Source organism: Dermacentor andersoni, chromosome 8, assembly GCF_023375885.2.
Source record: "Dermacentor andersoni chromosome 8, qqDerAnde1_hic_scaffold, whole genome shotgun sequence".
In the NCBI taxonomy this organism is placed as follows: domain Eukaryota; kingdom Metazoa; phylum Arthropoda; class Arachnida; order Ixodida; family Ixodidae; genus Dermacentor; species Dermacentor andersoni.
The window spans coordinates 25,603,153-25,623,060 of record NC_092821.1 but is presented as its reverse complement, the minus strand read 5'-3'; the positions used below and the strand labels follow the sequence as shown (position 1 = coordinate 25,623,060).

Sequence of the window (19,908 nt, the reverse complement as noted above, 5' to 3'; positions counted from 1 at the left end):
CAGTTCTATTCTAGCTGTAGGGTTAGAGGCTTTCATACATTGGCGTTTCTTGATTAGATTTTTCGTCTCCTGCGATAGCTTGCTGGTATCCTGTCTAACGGAGACATCTATTGCACACTCCTTAATGATGCCCACAAGATTGTCGTTCATTGATTCAACACTAAGGTCGTCTTCCTGAGTTAAAGCCGAATACCTGTTGTGTAGCTTGATCTGGAATTCCTCTATTTTCCCTCTTACCGCTAACTCATTGGTCGGCTTCTTACGTACCAGTTTCTTCCGTTCCCTCCTCAGGTTTAGGCTAATTCGAGTTCTTACCATCCTGTGGTCACTGCAGCGCACCTTGCCGAGCACGTCCACATCTTGTATGATGCCAGGGTTAGCGCAGAGTATGAAGTCTATTTCATTTCTAGTCTCGCCGTTCGGGCTCCTCCACGTCCACTTTCGGCTATCTCGCTTGCGGAAGAAGGTATTCATTATCCGCATATTATTCTGTTCCGCAAACTCTACTAATAACTCTCCCCTGCTATTCCTAGTGCCTATGCCATATTCCCCCACTGCCTTGTCTCCAGCCTGCTTCTTGCCTACCTTGGCATTGAAGTCGCCCATCAGTATACTGTATTTTGTTTTGACTTTACCCAACGCCGATTCCACGTCTTCATAGAAGCTTTCGACGTCCTGGTCATCATGACTGGATGTAGGGGCGTAGACCTGTACTACCTTCAATTTGTACCTCTTAATATGTTTCACAACAAGACCTGCCACCCTCTTGTTAATGCGATAGAATTCCTGTATGTTACCAGCTATGTTCTTATTAATCAGGAATCCGACTCCTAGTTCTCGTCTCTCCGCTAAGCCCCGGTAGCACAGGATGTGCCCGCTTTTTAGCACTGTATATGCTTCTTTTGGCCTCCTAACTTCACTGAGCCCTATTATATCCCAGTTACTGCCCTCTAATTCTTCCAATAGCACTGCTAGACTCGCCTCACTAGATAATGTTCTAGCGTTAAACGTTGCCAGGTTCATATTCCAATGGCGGCCTGTCTGGAGCCAGGGATTCTTAGCACCCTCTGCAGCGTCGCAGGTCTGACCGCCGCCGTGGTCAGTTGCTTCGCAGCTGTTGGGGACTGAGGGCCGGGGTTTGATTGTTGTGTTCATATCGGAGGTTGTGGCCAAGTACTGCACCAGGGTGGCCAATCCTGCTCTGGTGAGGGAGTGCGTTACCGGTTCTGGTCACCGGGATCAGGCCACACTCCAGGCCTGTTTATGCAATTTTATCAACACGCGGATTTTTTTTTAATCCGGTGGAAAATTGCGCGGCACCGGGATTCGAACCCCGGACCTCTTGCACGCGAGGCGGGTGTTCTACTATCATTGTCTACTATATTTCTACTAATCATTGTCACACTATTCTAGAAATACATACAATAGTCTTTCTTTTATGCTGCTTCCGTTATCACTGTCACAATGTTAGAAACATGTATTTCTTAGCCAAACTATTGTATTTGTATTTCATTATTTGTTTCGCATTGTATTTCCAACATTCATTGCTTCATGTCCTATTTACACTTGTAAAGTGTTTACATTTTTTACGCAATGTGCGAACCAGCTTTACCCACCCTGTTACGGCCAAGACGGCCAATAGTATTTGAAAAAAAAAAAATAGTGGGCATTGCCTTCTATCACGCTCGCAAAGCCGCAATGAAGAGCGAAATGATAATGTCATATTTCATGTCGGTGTTATGACGTCCTGTGTCAGAAAAGCGCCGTCTCACACATTACACTCATAATATACTAGTTTAGCTTTCATTCTATAGCAGCGAATCGAAGCACAAAGGAGCACTATTTATTTCCGAGGCAAAATTAATTTACCGTTGTGGCATTAAAACCACAATGAAATAACATCTATTGTCGCGCAACCGCTAAGCCTCAGTGATTCAATTATTGCAACTATTATAATGCATGCATTTGCCGTAGCATAAAGTGTGCGACGCCGCCTGATATAAGTATGTGCTTCGGATTGTTTTTGCTGTTCAGCAAAGCTCACGTTAGCCTGTCTGTGTTTAAGATATCGCGTAGATTGCAGAGCGATGACCACATCGCGACAAATAACTAAAGCATGGTATTTACGTCTCGCTCTTGACCACTTTACTTGTTTAAAATTTCGTTATATGCATTTTGGGGATGTAGTCGAAACACGAAGCGATAATAAAATTGTTAGGCTTGTGGCGTGTGGAGCTAGCGGCAATCACAGATCAATTGCACAATACCGGCCGCCACTCATCTTAGTACCCTGCAAAGGTGACAGTGCACGGCTGAATGCTTTTGCACACCGTCAAAAATGCAGACTATGATGTAGAACTGGGCTAAAACCACAAGAACAACGGTCTGCAAATGTAATAAGGCCGTACAACCACATGTAAACAACTGTCGCCTAGCAGACGACGCGTGACACAATCCCTACTTTCTGTGGTTTAGTCAGCGCCTGACAGGCGGCGACTATGCTCGATCTCGTGGCCAATTAGGCCCATATGTTCCGTTAGGAAGCACGAGAGAGGAGGCTACATGCACACCTAATACATCAAAGGCTTCGGCGTTGCGAATAGTGTGGCGAAATTGCGCTTGAATGCTTATCGTTTTAACGTCTGAATTCATCTTTAGATGGGCACTGTTGGATTTCTTCACGTGTACTTCATGCAGATACAAGTGTAGCACAGCTCAGATGCTGTAGTATTCTGTGCTGCACATTGCTGACTGGAGTATATACAAACAAGGCAGTCTGCGCGTGGTCTCGTACATTAAGGGACGGCAAGTGCGCACGTAACCTTGCACTTCGCCTGCCTTTGCATTCTATAGCTGCATATATGCCGTTGCCTGAGCGCTAGAAGTTGATCTAGTAGTTTAATTTATGCAACTAATCTAGACCTATGCAGGTAAGTACATCGCGATGTGCAGTGAACGCAGAAAACTTCACTTCGCAAGCAGAGTGCATTTCCAAACATAACAATGTGCACGCCAGTGCCTGCCATGCGAATCTTTCTACAGGCTCAAACAGTTCTGTGTCAGCGGCACGTTCTAACGAAGCCTCAAGAAATTGAACAACTAACATGTCAGAACTCACTCGCTCAGCAACATTTGAGCCGCGAATGGGCAAGTTCAGTGGACTAACACGATGCGAAACCAGCCACAACCGGACTACCTGCCATAGCAGAAGTTGTTTTCAGGCTAGTAGTTTCATATTTTAGCGATAACCAGCGTTAGCAGGGCACACAAAGGAAAGGTGATCGGAGGGAAGCTCAGGACGTACTTTCAGGACATAGCATTTGTCCTGTCTCCTTTCTTATGAGTGTAATGTTATGGCTACGGCTATCGCTTTAGGTAATAGATGAGCCTTGGAACAAATACTACTGCACGTACTACATAAATAATATAGCCGCGAGACATTGCTGCAGGGAATAATTCTTACAATGAAGTTCAGGTAAACATGCTTGGTCAGCTTGAGCTTATTAGGCATACGAAAAGTAGGTTGGCCGTCGTGTAAATGTCACATAAATCGAACACTTGCTTCGTCCCTTCCAATCTCCGTGGGATCTGACATAGGTAGAGGCCACGTAAGGCTTTTGCAAGCGTGCTATTTCGCCTGATATGTAGATAGAAGCGTCAGTAAGATATGCACTCAAAAAGTCTCAATGCCAAGAATGTCAGCGCGTAGCTATCATTTTTTGTGGTTCATTCCAGCGTGCAGATCAGTTCATTCTCATTCTTCCTAAAAGACGGTGCACCTCGGAATATAGAAAGTACAGTAAGTCGGTACTGCCGCATGGTGGGATTGTGAAGAGCTGAGTTCGCTGACATTCGCCCTTGTGCTTTATGACTAAGCTGGGGTTCCAAGATACGGGGCCCTATCAGGTGAATAAAAAAAAAACGGGAAACACAAATGAAACAACTAACTGCACAGGTACAACGCGATCTAGGCTGCTGTAAAGTTGCAGACTTCCGGTGGTTCATGGAGTACTTTGCCCAACACCAAGTTGAGATCACTTGCCTGTCTAATATTATGAGTCGCGAACCTGTTGTAGCAAATTCGTCTGAATTTGTTTCCTTTTGAGCAAACTCATCATTTATTACCTCTGAAAGAGAAACTTTAGGAAAACATAACTGAAGTCTCAAGACGAAAAAGGCCATTGGGCGCAAACCTCGTTGGAGGCTCCTTCTCGACGCCCCAGTGAGTCCTTTAGCTGGTCCCAGTGGCCTATGTACCACAGGCACAGCTGGTGTCGGTCGGGCTGCCAGCCGCTTTGCCCCAGCAGGAGCTGAAGGCATTCCTCGAGCAGATTTTGATGCCCCCGACGTGGAACCAATCTAGCAAAAGTGGTCAAGGCTATCACATGAGATTCAACGTAGGTAACTTGGCAAGAAAATTACTGCATTTTGCGAGGCTTTAATGACAACCAACTTTTTAAAAATGTACTGTCTTATTAGTGACATTTTTGGTAATGTAGCTAGCCGGATAATTGGCCAGTAAAAATCTCCCTCTCTCTCTCACACACACACAATAATATATATATACATATATACATACATATATATATATATATATATATATATATATATATATATATATATATATATATATATATATATATATGGTGCTGATATGTGTATGCATGTGTGTGAGTATGTGTGCGTGTGTGTGCCTTGACACGTCGTTGCTTCAAAAGGCGTACTGAAAACTTCGTGATCCATCCTACTGCTTCGAAATTGCTTTTCTAGGGAAAGCATCAGACATGGACTGATTTAGAAAAAAGACTATTCTCCCGTTTCGGATGCCGACTGCTGACGTCGAATTCGAATTTATAGTTTTTAGTACAATATGCATCAAATAAAACAAGAAAACAACAATGAGCATTGAAGGAACCACTCACTTAGCCACATAGAAAATTTTAGGCTAAGACATGGCTGCATGGTGAAAAAACAAAAAAAAACGAGTGCGACCCATCTGGTTGACAACCTGATTACCAGCGAAGCGGTTTATTTGGAGCAGTTGCAACAAGAGATTTAGTTCTTTGTATTTAGGCGACATACTTGAAAATGTTTGCCCGTAGACGACGTATGTTGGAGACCTTGCCTACGCATAACGCTTTCCACCAGCTGGTACGAGATCATTTACAAATGAAGTAATACATCCACAGACATCCTATGTCCCCAGATGTTTTCCCATAGTGTTCCCCTCACCCGGTTGCGTTCAAATCTGCGTTGTTCCCGAAACACATTACAATGCTGCGGTTCACTTGCATACGTAATTTACCGCGAGGACCTTAATACCTCTGCAAACTTTGAACATTGCCTACGCCTCGCCATTAACGTGCCGCTTATTTTCGACAAGTATGTACAAGCTGTTAGTTGCACTTCACGGAGGACACCGGAGAAGCACAGTAAAACGAGCACTCAATAATTATTTGCAACGTTTCGAATAAGGCCAGGAACGTGAACATTTCACACATTGCACTTATGACTCCCTTTCCCTGAAGTACAAACCGGTTGAAACATACGCTTATGTTACACATTGCGAAGCATTGCTGACAGCGGTCGTCTGACTTTTCATAACAGTTAAATAAATATTTCTTTGCAAAGGACACATTTTATGCAAAAGCAAGTAACTTCGCACGTATAATTGTCATAGCGTTCCACCCATTCTTGCTAAATTTGATTTCGGTGACTTTTGTGTTCTGTATGGTGAACAAGTTGAATTTTGCGCCGCTTGTAAGACACTCTCATAGTGCTCCAGAGCTTTCATTAGCTAATTAATATCCAAAGCTCCACTTAACCCACCTACTTTAAGCTTTCCTACATTTGACCCATTGCCTCACCCTTACTGTCACGCACAAAGGAGCTGCCTCGTTTGTTTCACCGAGGACACCAGGCGGAAATATCATGGACGCGCAAATAAATACAAAAAAAAAACGAAGGTTCAATGGCTATTTCTAAGGCTCCTAACTGAGCTAGGAACGTGAAAAATTTTGGGACCCATTGAAGCCAACATGCCCAGAATTTTTCGTTTCGAATTCACAATGTCGACGAAACGCACGGTTAGGGTTTTCGTACAATATTTAGAAAATGATAACATAATGCTTTTTGTAATGATCAGCCTATCATCCTGTAATTGGTACTTTATCAGTTTAAGTTAATTTAGAGGTTCTTAAAACTAAGTGCCCGGATACGAGCATAATGGTTGCCGCTGCGGTTCTATCTCGCTAAAGATGCGATATTTTGGTCAGCCTTTGTGAAAAGCAATGGTCTTTATGCTTAATGGGGTTGATTGGCAGAGCGGTTAGTCAAGTGAAAAAGCACCAAAACACCGGTTTTAAAAGGCAATGACAGACGCTACGAAAATATTGATTTATCATGGTAATTGTGGCACATAAAAATAAATATGCGATATATAATACGAGAATGAAACATGGCGATTTTATTGTTGAAAATGCGAATGAAAGAATTGCCATGCGGTTATAGGCAAGAAATCAGCAAAGCAACAATGGCATCGGCGCTAACATTTCGCGATTGACCTTCACAGCCAAGCAGTGACATTACTAATACAGCCCCTCTTTAACGCAAACCAAATTACTAGGGGTGTGTAATAACACGTTATGCATTTGGAAGTGCAGATAAAAGATACGAAATATATACAATGGCTGCAAGTCGATCTGCGCTGTGCTATTGATGGAGCTATGAGGGCAACACTGTTTCTGGTATCCATATTCGCCAGTTAGGTAAAACCTGATTGTTCAGAGAATAGATCATTTGGTTCGAAAGCTAACTTTCAGTAATTTAGAAGAGTTTCTATCGCAAACATTCCTTCTGGTGAAAAAATGCTTGGTAAGGAAGTATATGGTGCGCGAAGACGCGTTAAAAGTAGCGTATTACGATGAAAATAAGAGCCTTGAATTGCACGACTCTCAGCTGACCTCTACATTTTACACAATTTAGCGATTCCGAGAGTGTGATAGCCAGGAGAGCGAGATAATTTTACAAAGTATTCGTGCTTTTACGAAGTGCATTTCTTGTGTGTCTATCATCTGTTAAGCAACTTGTTTTTGCGAAGGGTAAATTATATTCTGCCTCTTTATGCCACTGTCCAAGTGTTCTTGCAGTGTCTTACGGAGAAACTCCTTCATGTTATAGGTTGCAACAAACTAGTGGTCATCACCTTTGGTTGCTGAGCACCTTTTGGGGTGATCGATGTTCCCACTGGTGCCTCCTTGGCAAACTTGGTGCCAGCCGCTGTTTGACTTGCAGCAATGGGCCGCACCGGGACTGTCCTGGGATTTGCGGGCAACAACAGCCGCCCTGATGGACGTTGAGTGTCCTTCGTAAAAGTAGTGTCGGCTGCAGTCCTGGTTACAGAGCTGGGACGCGGCATGACCGCCCTAGGCTTGATGGTTGTTGACAGCCGCCCTGCAGGACGCTGCAGTGATGCGTTGGAGGACGCTGTGGACAAGACAAGGAGAGAAAGCCGTCGCAGCCAGTTTTTGTAGAAATTCTTGATGGTAGTAGTAAAAGTGGTAGGATATAGAATGCCATTGCAGCCTAGGTAGACAACTTCTATTCAATGAAGGTGAAATGATTGAACATAGCCGCAATAGTTTTTCTGGTAAATACTTTATAAAGAATGTGGAGCAGAGGCAAACCGTGGTACATGTGTACAGGATGTTCCAGTGAACACTGAAAATTTTTTAATGGTTGCCTGCGGCAGATAGCTCAATTCTAGTTTGAGCCGGTCTACTAGATGCGGCGGAATCTACTTACACAAAATATTGAAACGCAGAATTGACTAATTAACAAGAATTCACTAATTAACTTTTAAGGTAATTATCTTATGACCCATATTGCAATTTACGTATTCTAGCGGTGGTCTTCGCAAGGCGGATCCACTTGGAACAAATTCTCAGGACGACACAAGTTTCGATATACAAATTACTGAAGTTTACGGAGAAGTGCACTGGCGTTCCAGTTACTTGTGTGTTTCAGCGCATGAAATGAGGTTTTGTCAACAAATTAACTGGAACGCCAATGCATTTCGCCTGAAAGTTCGGGAGTTTATATCTCGAAACTGGCGTCATATTGAAAATTCGTTCCAAGTAGATCGGCCTTGCGAACTCCACGGCTAGAATTTGTAACATGCAGGCCCAAACAATGAAACGTTTCTTTCCTTCGAGCGTTTCCTAACTTTACGTGAGGCCTCCTTACAGCGAAGGACCGATGGAGGAAGCAAGCGTACTCTGAAACCTCCCTCCACCCGTCCTCACGTAAGGAGCGGTTGCCGCATGCCTGGGTTCGAGATTATCTCTTAAAATCTTTACGCGAACGCCATTATTCTATAAAAAATGCTGTATTGTCACACAGTCTTTAAATTGAAGAGCTCATATAGAGAAGCGTGGACGCTCTTTTTAGTTTTGTTTACTAAAGTTAAAGGCCGCCGTTCGTGCGACCCGGTCGCAGGAGTGGAAAGGGGGGGTAAGCGTTATAGTGCCCTGGTCGTTCGAACGCTTAGGGCCCGAAAGCGTTAGGTTCACCCAAATAGACGCTGAATAATGGTTTGGCTTGGCTCCGTATATTATTTTTAAATAGGTGGCGCTAAAGCGATGAACGCGACAGGCTAGCACGGCTAGCACGAGGCTAGCACGAGAAGTGGGCTGGCGACTTGGGGGTCGCGCTGTTGCTTTTTTAGGGGGCCCGCGGGCGCTCAGGAGGTCAGAGTAGGTAGTAATAAAGAAGGTCCCATAGGGGAACATCAGAAGAGCATCGCCGTCGATAACAGGAAAAGGAGGAAAACAAGAACAAGAGCTCGCCATGCAATAGGCTACATAAACATGCAGGGCGGCAGAAGAAAGGAAAAGTGGGCAGAGATTGAGGAGCAGTTACATAGAGAACAAATAGGGGTGTATGCGGTTACAGAAACGCACCTTAGAGACTCAGAAGAGCCGCCAGTTATTGAGAATTATGTATGGGAAGGGTGCAACAGAACTAAGTCGGAAAGAAAGGGAGGGGGAGTCGGAATGCTCATCCATCAGGGATCCAAATGGAAAAGAGTAAATTCACAATGTCAAGAACATCTTTGGTTATCAGGTACAATGAGTGGGAAAGAAACTTGGCTTGGAGTTACGTATATGTGGACCGGAATAAATTGCACAGAGAAGAATAAAGAGTTAGTGGAATGCATAAGCGCTGATATTAGGGGTTTCGGGAATGGTGCTGAGATAGTCCTATTAGGTGACATGAATGCCCACATACAAGATTTAGATGGCTATACCGACAATAACGGGAAGTCAATACTAGACCTTTGCGAGCAACATAATCTCGTGATCGTGAATACAGGGCCTAAGTGTGAAGGACAGATCACGTGGGAAGTGGGAAACCGGCAATCGACCATTGATTACTGTCTGATGACAGAAGGAATTCATGATAAGTTGAGAGAAATGGTCATCGATGAGGAAGGGTTTAGCAGCATAGGGAGTGACCATAAACGCATCATTTTGAAAATGGGATATGTAGGTGGGAAAGAGAGCAACGAAAGCAAAATGGCCAGTCCAAATTTGAACGCTGAACAAATAGCAAATATTGTCACTAGAGTGGAGGAAGAAATTGGCAAGTCGCCAAGTAAGGGGTGGGAATATGGTGAGCTTCTAAGTGTAGTAACGACAGAAATACGGAAAGAGAAACAACATGTTCATTGGAAAGGAAAAAAGAAACCGAAAAGCTGGTGGAACAAGGAGATACGAGAAGCCATCGCCGAACGACAGAAAGCATCTCGAGAGCACAGGCAGGCAAAGAAGGCGCAGTTGCCACAGGATGAAGTAACCAGTAAATGGGAAATATACCGGGAGAAAAAGTGTATGGTTCAAATACTGGTGCAAGCAAAATTAAAAGGTGAAAGTGAACGTTGGTTGTCAGAAATACGTGAGAAAAAGAAGGCCGCACCTAGAATATTTTGGAATCACATAAAATTATTAGGCAGGAAGGCAACAACAATACAACAACATATCCTAGACGAAGATGAAAACAGACTGGAAGGAGAAGCAGCAATAAATTACATCCAAAAAGTAACAGCCGAATCTTTCCAAGGCAAGGACAAGGTTGTATTTGAAGAAAAAAAGAGCATGAAAGAGACCCAAGGGGGAAAGGAGCTAGTGCTTACAAATTTAAACTGGGAGAAAGCGGAAGAGAAAATTCCTAAGCGCACAGCCACAGGGCTAGACGAGGTTCCCGTTAGGCTGATAAATGAACTGGGACCAAAAGGTAAGGAAGCTCTCGTGAAAGCAGTTGAAAAAACTTTAAAATATAGACGAATACCAGACAGTTGGCGACAAAGTAGAATGAATTTAATTTATAAAGGTAAGGGGGAGAAAGACAGAATTTACTCGTATAGACCGTTGACCATTACATCGGTAATATACAGGCTAGCAATGCAGGCAATCAAATTAAAGCTTCAAGCATGGGCAGAAAATAATGGCATTTTGGGAGAGCTTCAGAATGGCTTTAGAATAGGTAGGCGTTTGGATGATAACTTGTTTGTTCTTACTCAGTGTATTGAAATATCAAAAGCAGAAAGCAGACCGTTGTATGTGGCCTTCTTGGACATTACAGGAGCATACGACAACGTAGACCGCAGCATTTTGTGGGATATTCTGGAAGGGGAAGGCTAAGGTAACGATTGTATACAGCTTTTGAGAGAGATTTACCTAGAAAATACTGTTTGCGTTGAATGGGAAGGGATGAGGAGCGCGGAGAAAGTTCATATCAACAAGGGACTGAGGCAGGGGTGCCTTTATCCCCGCTGCTGTTTATGATGTACATGGTGAGGATGGAGAGAGCGCTAGAAGGAAGTAATATCGGGTTTAATCTCTCATACAAACAGGCAGGTACAGTAATAGAGCAGCAACTCCCAGGTTTATTTTATGCGGACGACATTGTGTTGTTCGCAAACAAGCAAAGTGATTTGCAACGTCTGGCTAATATTTGTGGACAGGAAAGCAACAAGTTAGGTTTGAAATTCAGTGTTAGAAAATCAGGTGTTATTGTATTCAATGAAAACAGTGAACAGACAGTGGAGATACAGGGCCAAGAAATACCTCGGGTAACAGAATATAAATACCTTGGTATATGGATAAACGAAGGCAACGGATATATGGAAACACAGGAAAAAACCATAACAGTCAAGGGGAAGAGAAATGCAGCCATAATGAAGCACAGAGCGCTATGGGGATACAATAGGTACGAGGTCCTCCGAGGTATGTGGAAAGGGGTACTGGTTCCAGGACTTACTTTTGGAAATGCGGTTGTTTGCTTTAAATCAGGGGTACAATCAGGAATCGACGGGAACCAAAGGTCAGTGGGTCGCCTCGCATTGGGCGCTCACGGGAAGACTACAAATGAAGCTGTGCAAGGGGATATGGGCTGGACTAGTTTTGAAGTGAGGGAAGCCCGCAGTAAAATTGAGTATGAAGAACGGCTGAGGAATATGGAGGAAAGTGAATGGCCTGGGAAAGTGTTCAGGTATCTGTACAGGCAAAACATTGATTCACAGTGGAGGAAAAGAACTAGGAAGCTTACCAGCAAGTATGCGGCCTGTGGGGTGGGCAACACAGCAACAAAGAAGGTCAAGCAGAAAGTCAGAGAGGCTGAATTAATCTCATGGGTGGCGGCAATGGAAAAGAAACCTGCCATGAGTAACTACTTAAGAGGAAAAAAACGAAATTAGGAAAGAAACCATTTATGATAACTCAAAGGGAAGCTCATTACTTTTCGAAGCGAGATCGGGATGCCTTAGAGCACGCACCTATAAAGCGAGATATAAGAAGGAAGAAGAAACATGTGCTTGCTGCGGTAAAGCTAGGGAAACGACGGAGCATATTTTATTAGAATGTGAAGACGTCTACCCAGCGGTCGATTTAGGCACCACTGGCATCCTTGAAGCCCTTGGATTCAGCGGGAGCAGTGGTAAAGCAAACAGGTCCGCAATAGACATCAGTAAGAGGCGATTGGAGGATTGGTGGAAGAAAAGTAGGGAAACGACAAAAGACGGAGACGTACAAAAGCACAGTTCGCAATAGGGTATCAGAAAATTTGGACGTGGTAATTCATAGTGGGTTTTTTTTTTTTTTCCATTGGTGAACCTAGGTAGGATATTAGGCAGCATAGTAGTAAGAGCTTGGTGGCGCAAGCCACCGCCCCGTTCCAAAGGGGACGCTCATAACATCCATCCATCCATCCGACGATCGAGCCCTGAATCGGTGCTTCCGTTCTGCCCGTGCGGTCTTCGCCTGTGTCCGTGGCTGTGGAGAATTAAGTGATTGTAGCGGTTTGATGTCGTTAAATGTGAGAGCTTGTGGCGAAGTGATTGAGTATGGCCGTAGTAGTTCTGCCCATGTAGTGTTTTGCGGACTTCACCTGTGCCTGTGACTGATCGTGTTGCCCAATAGCTTTGTGGAAAGCGACGTGGTTTGTGTGGATGTCATCGCAGCATTTGCCAGCTCCTGGGTGGCCCGTGTGCCAGTTATTGATGGCGTTGCCCAGTAGCTTTGTGGAAGTTGGTGCACCTTGTGTGGAATTCGTTGCCGCTTATGACTGCCTTAAGTATAGGTGGTCACGCTGCCTTTTGAAGCGCGTCGAGCGCGAGAAACTTCACCGATTTTTTTTGTAAACAACGTGGACGTCTCGAAATGTTAGCTAGAAATCAACCAGCAGCAAGCCAAGTCTTTATTTTGTGTTTTTTCGAGCTTATGCTCATGCGAGCAGCAGATGGACAAAAGGTCCGTTACATAATGTCAGTTCCATAAAATCAGCTTTGCCGCAAAACAGTCATGTTACGCCGTGAAGCACACGTAATGTATTGCGGTAAAGTACATGAAAAAGTAGGCAGGGACCACTGCGTTACTGGGGCGATTTTCTTGTATCATGGTCATGGCCGTGCGCGAACAAGGAAAAATCACGGTCGAAGCGCATGGCACAAACCTTGCCAACGCTTCAATTGGAAAAAGAAAGAAAACGAATTGGAGTGGGTGATGCTTGGAGTGGGTGATGCCAAAAACAAAGCCTTGACTTCTGTATTATCAAAGCAGTTCCGAGAATAGTCAACCATATTCCAAGCTCCTGCATTATTTATGATTGATTAAAGTATATTCATATATTGTGCACCAGCCTTAGCGCCAATTCTGATGTACTTTAATGATGTAAGTTTAATAACACGTGGCAAATATATAATTTGTGCTGTATGGTGTTGTGCTGTTTATAAGCTGCTGCTTTCATGTGGTAATGTGTACATTGGCTGGAAGAGTTGATGCATCCTCCTTATAGAACTCATTGAAAGGTGAACCACCTGTCAAGCCATCATTGTTCTTGCTGTTGTACACCAGATTTCACAAACATGGGGATAGTTATGATACAGAAAGAGTAGTTGAGGCTTAATATATCCAGATGCATGCACAGGAGTGCGGGAGTCGACCATCTATCTCTCTAACTCAGGTTGAATGTGCCTACATAAGTAACATGTAACACTTGTTAAGTGCCTGGTTTCTTTTATTGTTAGCTTAGTTTGTGTTTTTTCTCCCATTTGTAGGTTTTAGTGTGTGTTGCTGTGTATGTATATAATTGCTTCCAGAGTGGCTTTCTTGTTGCTAATAAATTTACAGAAGGCAGCGTTCTTCATTTTGTGCATCAGACAGGAAGTGAGCATGTTTCAAAGGATGTTGGATTTTGTTGCCATAAGCAACAAAAAGGCATAAGCATATAGACTGCTTGCTGGAGGTACTCTTTATAGCATTAAGGATATTATCATGCTGATAACTCTGTGCACAATAATTAGAAAGATCACATCATGTCTGACATGTCTTCGTGCCACCATGAAATCTTGTCAGATGCATAACACGGGACATACACCACAGATCTTGGCCAGCCATTCTCATTTGCGATCTCGACCTCCTACCACTGAGCAGACTGGTCCAAGAGACCAAACATGCAACTTTTATCTGATTAAATGCACTGTATGTTGCACAAACTTAGATGTCAGGTGGTGTTGTTGACACAGATACATATCTGTGAGCCTCATAAACTAATGTCAAAAGATAGAGAATAATACCCATGAAATGCCCTCTTGGTAGGATGGCAGTACCATTCTCTTGCAGAGATAAATAACAACCATGCAGCAGTATCATGATATCAAGCTGAACAATAATTCACTCCAAGAATAGGTTTCTTCATGCAACATTGCACTGATAGTCTTGAAATACAATACCCATTGCTAACAGAAGGCAAATTATGCATGACAGGAGGGCATATTTTAGGAAGCAAGAATGAAAACGGAGCCGGCTAACTATGAAAGTTGTGAATGCAACTCTGCAGAAGTTAGAAAAATGAACCAAACGGAATAGTTTAAAAGTAAGTGGTTTAGAGACAAAAGGCCATTTTATTCCATGCCAGAAAAGCAAGCAGAGGTTGAAATGCTTTCCACATACATACCTTCAAGGTGCATGTACAGGGTCTGTCCTGAGAGTAATGTCAGTAAGGCGATTAAAAATCATTTATTGATTTTGTTGTTACAAAAAGTTTAAAAATCTTCAAAATACTCTCCTTTTGCGTCAATACATCGGCTCCAGCGAGACTTCCAGCTCTCGAATGCGTTGCGGTAGTCCTCCTCCGGAATGGCCTTTAATGCTGTGGTGCTAGCTGCTTTAATCACATCCGCTGTCCCAAAATTATTGCCTTTCAGGGGTGTTTTGAGGCATGGAAACAGAAAAAAGTCGGGGGGGAGCCAAGCCCGGGCTGTACGGGGGCTGGGTGATCGTCGGCCCCACTGCATTAACCAGGTAGTCGGTGACGATGAAGGCACTGTGGGCCAGCACATTATCGTGGTGCAACTTCCAGTTGTGTGCAATGTCCGGCCGGATATGTTTAACCCTGCGTTTCAGTCTTTCAAGGACATCCACATAAAATTTGGGGTTCACAGTGGTTCCAGGTTCTTCAAACTCATGATGAACCAGTCCGTGGATGTCAAAAAAAAACAATGAGCATGATCTTGATCTTTGATTTGCTCATCCTGGCTTTCTTCTGGGGAGGGGACGAGTGTGTGTGCCACTCAGATGATTGCCTTTTGGTCTCCAGGTCATATTCAAATACCCAAGTCTCGTCTTCTGTAATGACGTTGTCCAAAAATTTTCGCTCACGTTTGCACATGTTGAGATTTTCTTGGCATGTTTCAATGCGGCGTGACTTTTCGTTGTCAGTGAGCACTTTTGGAACCATTTTTGTGCACGCCTTCCGCATGCCGATATCGTTTGTAACAATTTCATGAACTTCAGTTTTCGAAACGTTTAACATGTCGGCCATTAAACGAACACTTAATCGTTGGTCTGAGTTCAACAGTTCTGTCGCTCTTGTCAGATTGTCAGTTGTAGTGGTCGTGGATGGCCATCCAGCGCAGTCCTTGTCATCGCCCTCTTCCCGGCCTTCCAAAAGGCCTTGTGCCACCGAAACACTTGCCGATCTGACCAGGCATGTTCTTTATAAGCAGTCTTGAGCATAGTAACAGTTTCCGCAGCAGTATTGCCAAGTTTCACACAAAACTTGATCGCAAATCTTTGTTCTAATGAGCGCTGCATTTTCACTTGCACAAGAATAAAAAACAGCTCTCACGGACGGGCCCGTCCGACACTCTCCGATGTTCGGAGCACACTGACAGACGGACCACTGCTTAGCTGGATTCCGTCAGTTAGACCGCTCTGACATACAGTCATATCACAATAAATTTACTCACATTACTTTCAGGACAGACTCTGTATGTGGTGATAGACAAGCTTTTTAGATATAAATGTTGGGAACCTTGATGGAGGTGAGGGACATGTACAGTAAAAACAAGATGTATAAGGTCAAAAATTAATTCTTTTAGTCAGAAATTGGTCAATGGTGTCTGGCTCCTCTTGTTCCCTGGCCCTGGATGGTGAACACAAAGTTATATATATATATATATAATTTTGTACAACCAAGCATAGAATCATTGCCGTCTACCTGAGCTAACGTATGAGGCAGAAACTTGGAGGTTTCTTGGAGACAAAAAAGGGCATTGTGTTGTCATGTTGGAAAGCACTTTTCCGGAGGAGGCTGTGTCAGCCACTGACATAAATTTTAATGAAATTTATACCAATATAGCTGACATAAAATGTTGAGCTGTCACGAAGTTGAATCAGTTTGGTTTGACAACAGTCTCAAATGATGTTAAGGTGGAAAAAGGTTTTCTTTTATGCGCCTTCTTCAGTGCAAAACACACAAGCTTAGGGAATCCATTTCAGAACCATTGTGTCAGAATATAAATCATGGCTTCATGTTTCAGAATTTCTGCAGACACACCTTGACAGGCTGGGAATCAACGACCAATTCCTTGATGCCAGCTCTCAGACTGTTGTACACTTCCTGCAGGAGTATATTCTGGGAAAATGGGCAGGCTTTAGTATAGATGCAGTATATTTATACAATTCTTTGCCGAAGGTGCGTCTCTTGCAGTTTGTTAAGGACTGCATACGCAAGCAAACAGGTTAGCTGGAATTTGCTGAAAGGTGTAAAATTCTTGTTGCAAACTTTCTGGAGCTTCTTGATTTCTATTTAAGGTCAATTTTGGTCTGGTGGGAAAGTAAAATATGTGTCCAGAATGCTGGCATCTGCATAGGTTCCGGTGTTGCACCAGTGCTCAGTAATATATTAAGTTATGTTGACCAGAAAATAATCAAAACCTGAGTGGGCTTGCTCTTAAAATTTTCAGATACGTGGATGATTATTTGTTTTTCATGAGCAAATGATAACTTTCACAGAGCTGTCATCGAAGTACTGAAGCTATTTAGAGAACAGTAGCAAGGTTTCAACTTCACTTTAGAAGTTCCAGAAAAAAAATGTGCAGCAACTTCTTATGTCAGGCTTACTTTTATGTGGGATCACGTATGCTGGGGATATCAGTCGAGAACTTCTAAGCCCCTTCTTGATTATAGGTCTAGCCATTCAAAACTTATTAAGTACAGTATTGCCACTCACGCAATTAGAGATGCCCCAACCAAGAGCTATCCTAACCTTATCCTTGAAAGTGTAAGGAATCTGGTGACAAGGCTTAATGAGGCAGGTTATTCAGTTTCAGTGTTTTTTTTTATCTTGAAGCACGTTAATTAAGGAACCTAAGGTGCGACCAGGGTGGAAGAAGCTTAAGGAGCAAGAGCGGAAAAAAGTTGCCATTATCCCCTCTATTAATTGTCGCACAGGCAGAAAAAGGTGGCTTCGAAGTTCCAAGAGAGGATTGGGTTTTCATTTAAAGATAAGCTGAAGGGAATGTGTGAAGCAATAAACAAGCACATTCTTCACAACGGGTTTCTGAGCAGGGAGGACTGCAAAGTGAAATATTGCATACAGTTTGTCTCTTGCACACGACATGTTGTTTATTCGATTCCTTTTTCTTGAAGCCTACAAAATATATATCAGTCAGACTGGAAGGTGCTTAAACATTCGACTAAGGAAGTACCATAGTTTTTTGAAGGATTTTTGCGCATCCACACCTTTCTGTGCATTGTTGCAGCATTGGGCATCATCCAGTTTTTGAAAGTACTATTCTGTTGTTCACACACTGTGAAAAGCTCTCACATTAAAAAGAAAGGCTCACTATGTGTTAGCCAGCCATCCATCTCGCTGCAAGATAGCAAGCTTGCCGTGTTAGATCTTAAGTAAAGCCACTGAGTTGCATTGTGCCTTAGTAATTGTTTTTTTACATTGATTAATCAGCCGTGACATGTGTGTTGCCGTCAAAACATGTGCATTCGGTGATGTGAAGGTTGTTTTGGTATGTATCTGCATATGCTAGGGGGCCGGGTGTTGGTCCCGTGATGTGTGTTATATATTGGTTGTTTTCTTTCAATAAACTTCATTTGATAGTGCTGTATCCTGTCCCGTTCTATTACTTTTGCCGGCATCTGTCATGCAGTAGCTGCCATGAAGCTTCAACAACTTGCCCAATTTTCTATCGTATTTTCTATCGTACGGAGCATTATAGTTAGGGAATGGGTGCCATGGTATATAAAGATATATATATATGTGTGTGTGTGTGTGTGTGTATGTAAAGGTAAAATGGTGGTAAGGTGGGGTGGTAAAAGTAAAATGAAGATATTTTCACATCATGACTAGTGCTTTTAACACATTTACCTACAAAATTAAACACTCTGTTCTTATTAAGCATCTTGTGCATAGGTATTCATATTACTAATAATCTTTCAATGCAAATGCATATCAATTTTTTGAGTAATGCTAATAACTGAACACATGGCTTTTTGTGCTGAAAGTTTTCTTGGGACTCCTGCTTCCCTTAAACTTATACTGTATAATATGCTTGTAAGATCAAAACTGGAGTATGCTTCATCAATCCGGGATATACCTACAAAAAACACAACTCTCATATTTAGTTGAAGCCATACAAAACCAACCTGTACATTTTGTTGTAGCTGCTTATTCCCATGCTGCAAGCATATCAACAATTAAAAGTTGCCTTGATTGGCTAGGCAACAAGAAAACTTACCTGTTTATTTCACAAATTCTCAATTGAAACATGTCTTTATTACCTCCTTGTAGCTCATTGATATATATGTGTGTGCGTGTGTGTTCTGAGGCTGCCTTTTACAGGAATAGTAAAGATTGGTTTGGCAAGTTGGCACCTGTACCTTGAGGCTGTAGTTCATTCTCAATGAGATACAAGGAGGTAATAACATATGTTTCAGTTGAGAATCTGTGAAATAAATGGGTAAGTTTTTTTGTTGACAAGCCTGGCCAATCAAGGCAAGCTTTAATTGTTGATATGCTTGCAGTATGGGACTAAGCAGCTACAATAAAATGTACAGGTTGGTTTTGTATGGCTTCAACTAAATATAAGAGTTCTGTTTTTTGTCGGTGTATCCCGGATTGATGAAGCATACTCCAGTTTTGATGTTGCAAGCATATTATACAGTATAAGTTTAAGGGAAGCAGGAGTCCAAGAAATATTGCAGCAAAAAAAGCCATGTGTTCAGTTATTAGCATTAGTCAAAAAGTTGATATGCATTTACACTGAAAGATCACTACCAAAAAATCTGATAGGGCAACCTAATAAAAATTATATCAGTTTTTATCAGTTGCATTATGAAACGATACAACTGATACACTGATAAAATTACTTTTAGTTCTATTCTGGACGTATCTGTGCTATTCTGCTTGTACAAGTCTACTAGTGTATTCTTTTTATTAGTGTAATAGTGTATTCATATTAGTTTGCCAGCTCTATAGTCTATCAGTATCTATGTGTGTTGTATAGGTGTAATGTGCTTCAAGGAGAAGCAAGCTTCCTCATTTGCCCAAAAAATGAGTCAGAAATAATGCATTTATATTATCAGAAAAGACAATATACATATAAATCAAATATGAAGCCCAGGATTCAGAAAGGAAAGATTGCTGGAACAAATATACACCGTACAACAGCTTAAAAAGAATAAAAATGTGATCACATTCAAAAGAAAAAAGATGTTTAGATTGGTTCACAACAAAGTTTAGCCTCTTTAAACAGGAGGTTATTGGCAATCAAGCCACCGAATTGGTTCACACAAACACCACAAAGATTATTAGACTTCACAATCTGGAAAGCTAGTGAATGGAAGTGGTGGGTTCTTCATTATTCATTATCATGCCTTCATGGCTTTTTGCCAGATAAGTTTGTCAGACATTCCAGTTTGCTTGTGGAGGGTGTCTATATACTTCTACTAGACACCGTCTCTTCAGACGACCATAATGAGATCATCTGATCTTCTCTCGGAGTTTGTTGTGAGAGCACAGTCTTTGTTTGGATTGGGTGCAATGACATACAAT

General features: G+C 42.6%; 1 protein-coding gene across 1 annotated transcript in view; it reads right to left on the bottom strand.

The window, feature by feature from the left end:
* Positions 1-19,908, bottom strand: part of LOC140220001 (uncharacterized) — a 95,678-nt gene that overhangs the window by 55,224 nt on the left and 20,546 nt on the right. The window contains exons 2-3 of the mRNA XM_072290152.1: positions 7,205-7,485; positions 4,194-4,359 (exon numbers count right to left, since the gene is read on the bottom strand). Coding sequence (XP_072146253.1) covers positions 4,194-4,359; positions 7,205-7,485 — 447 coding nt within the window. The remainder of the gene's footprint in view (positions 1-4,193; positions 4,360-7,204; positions 7,486-19,908) is intronic.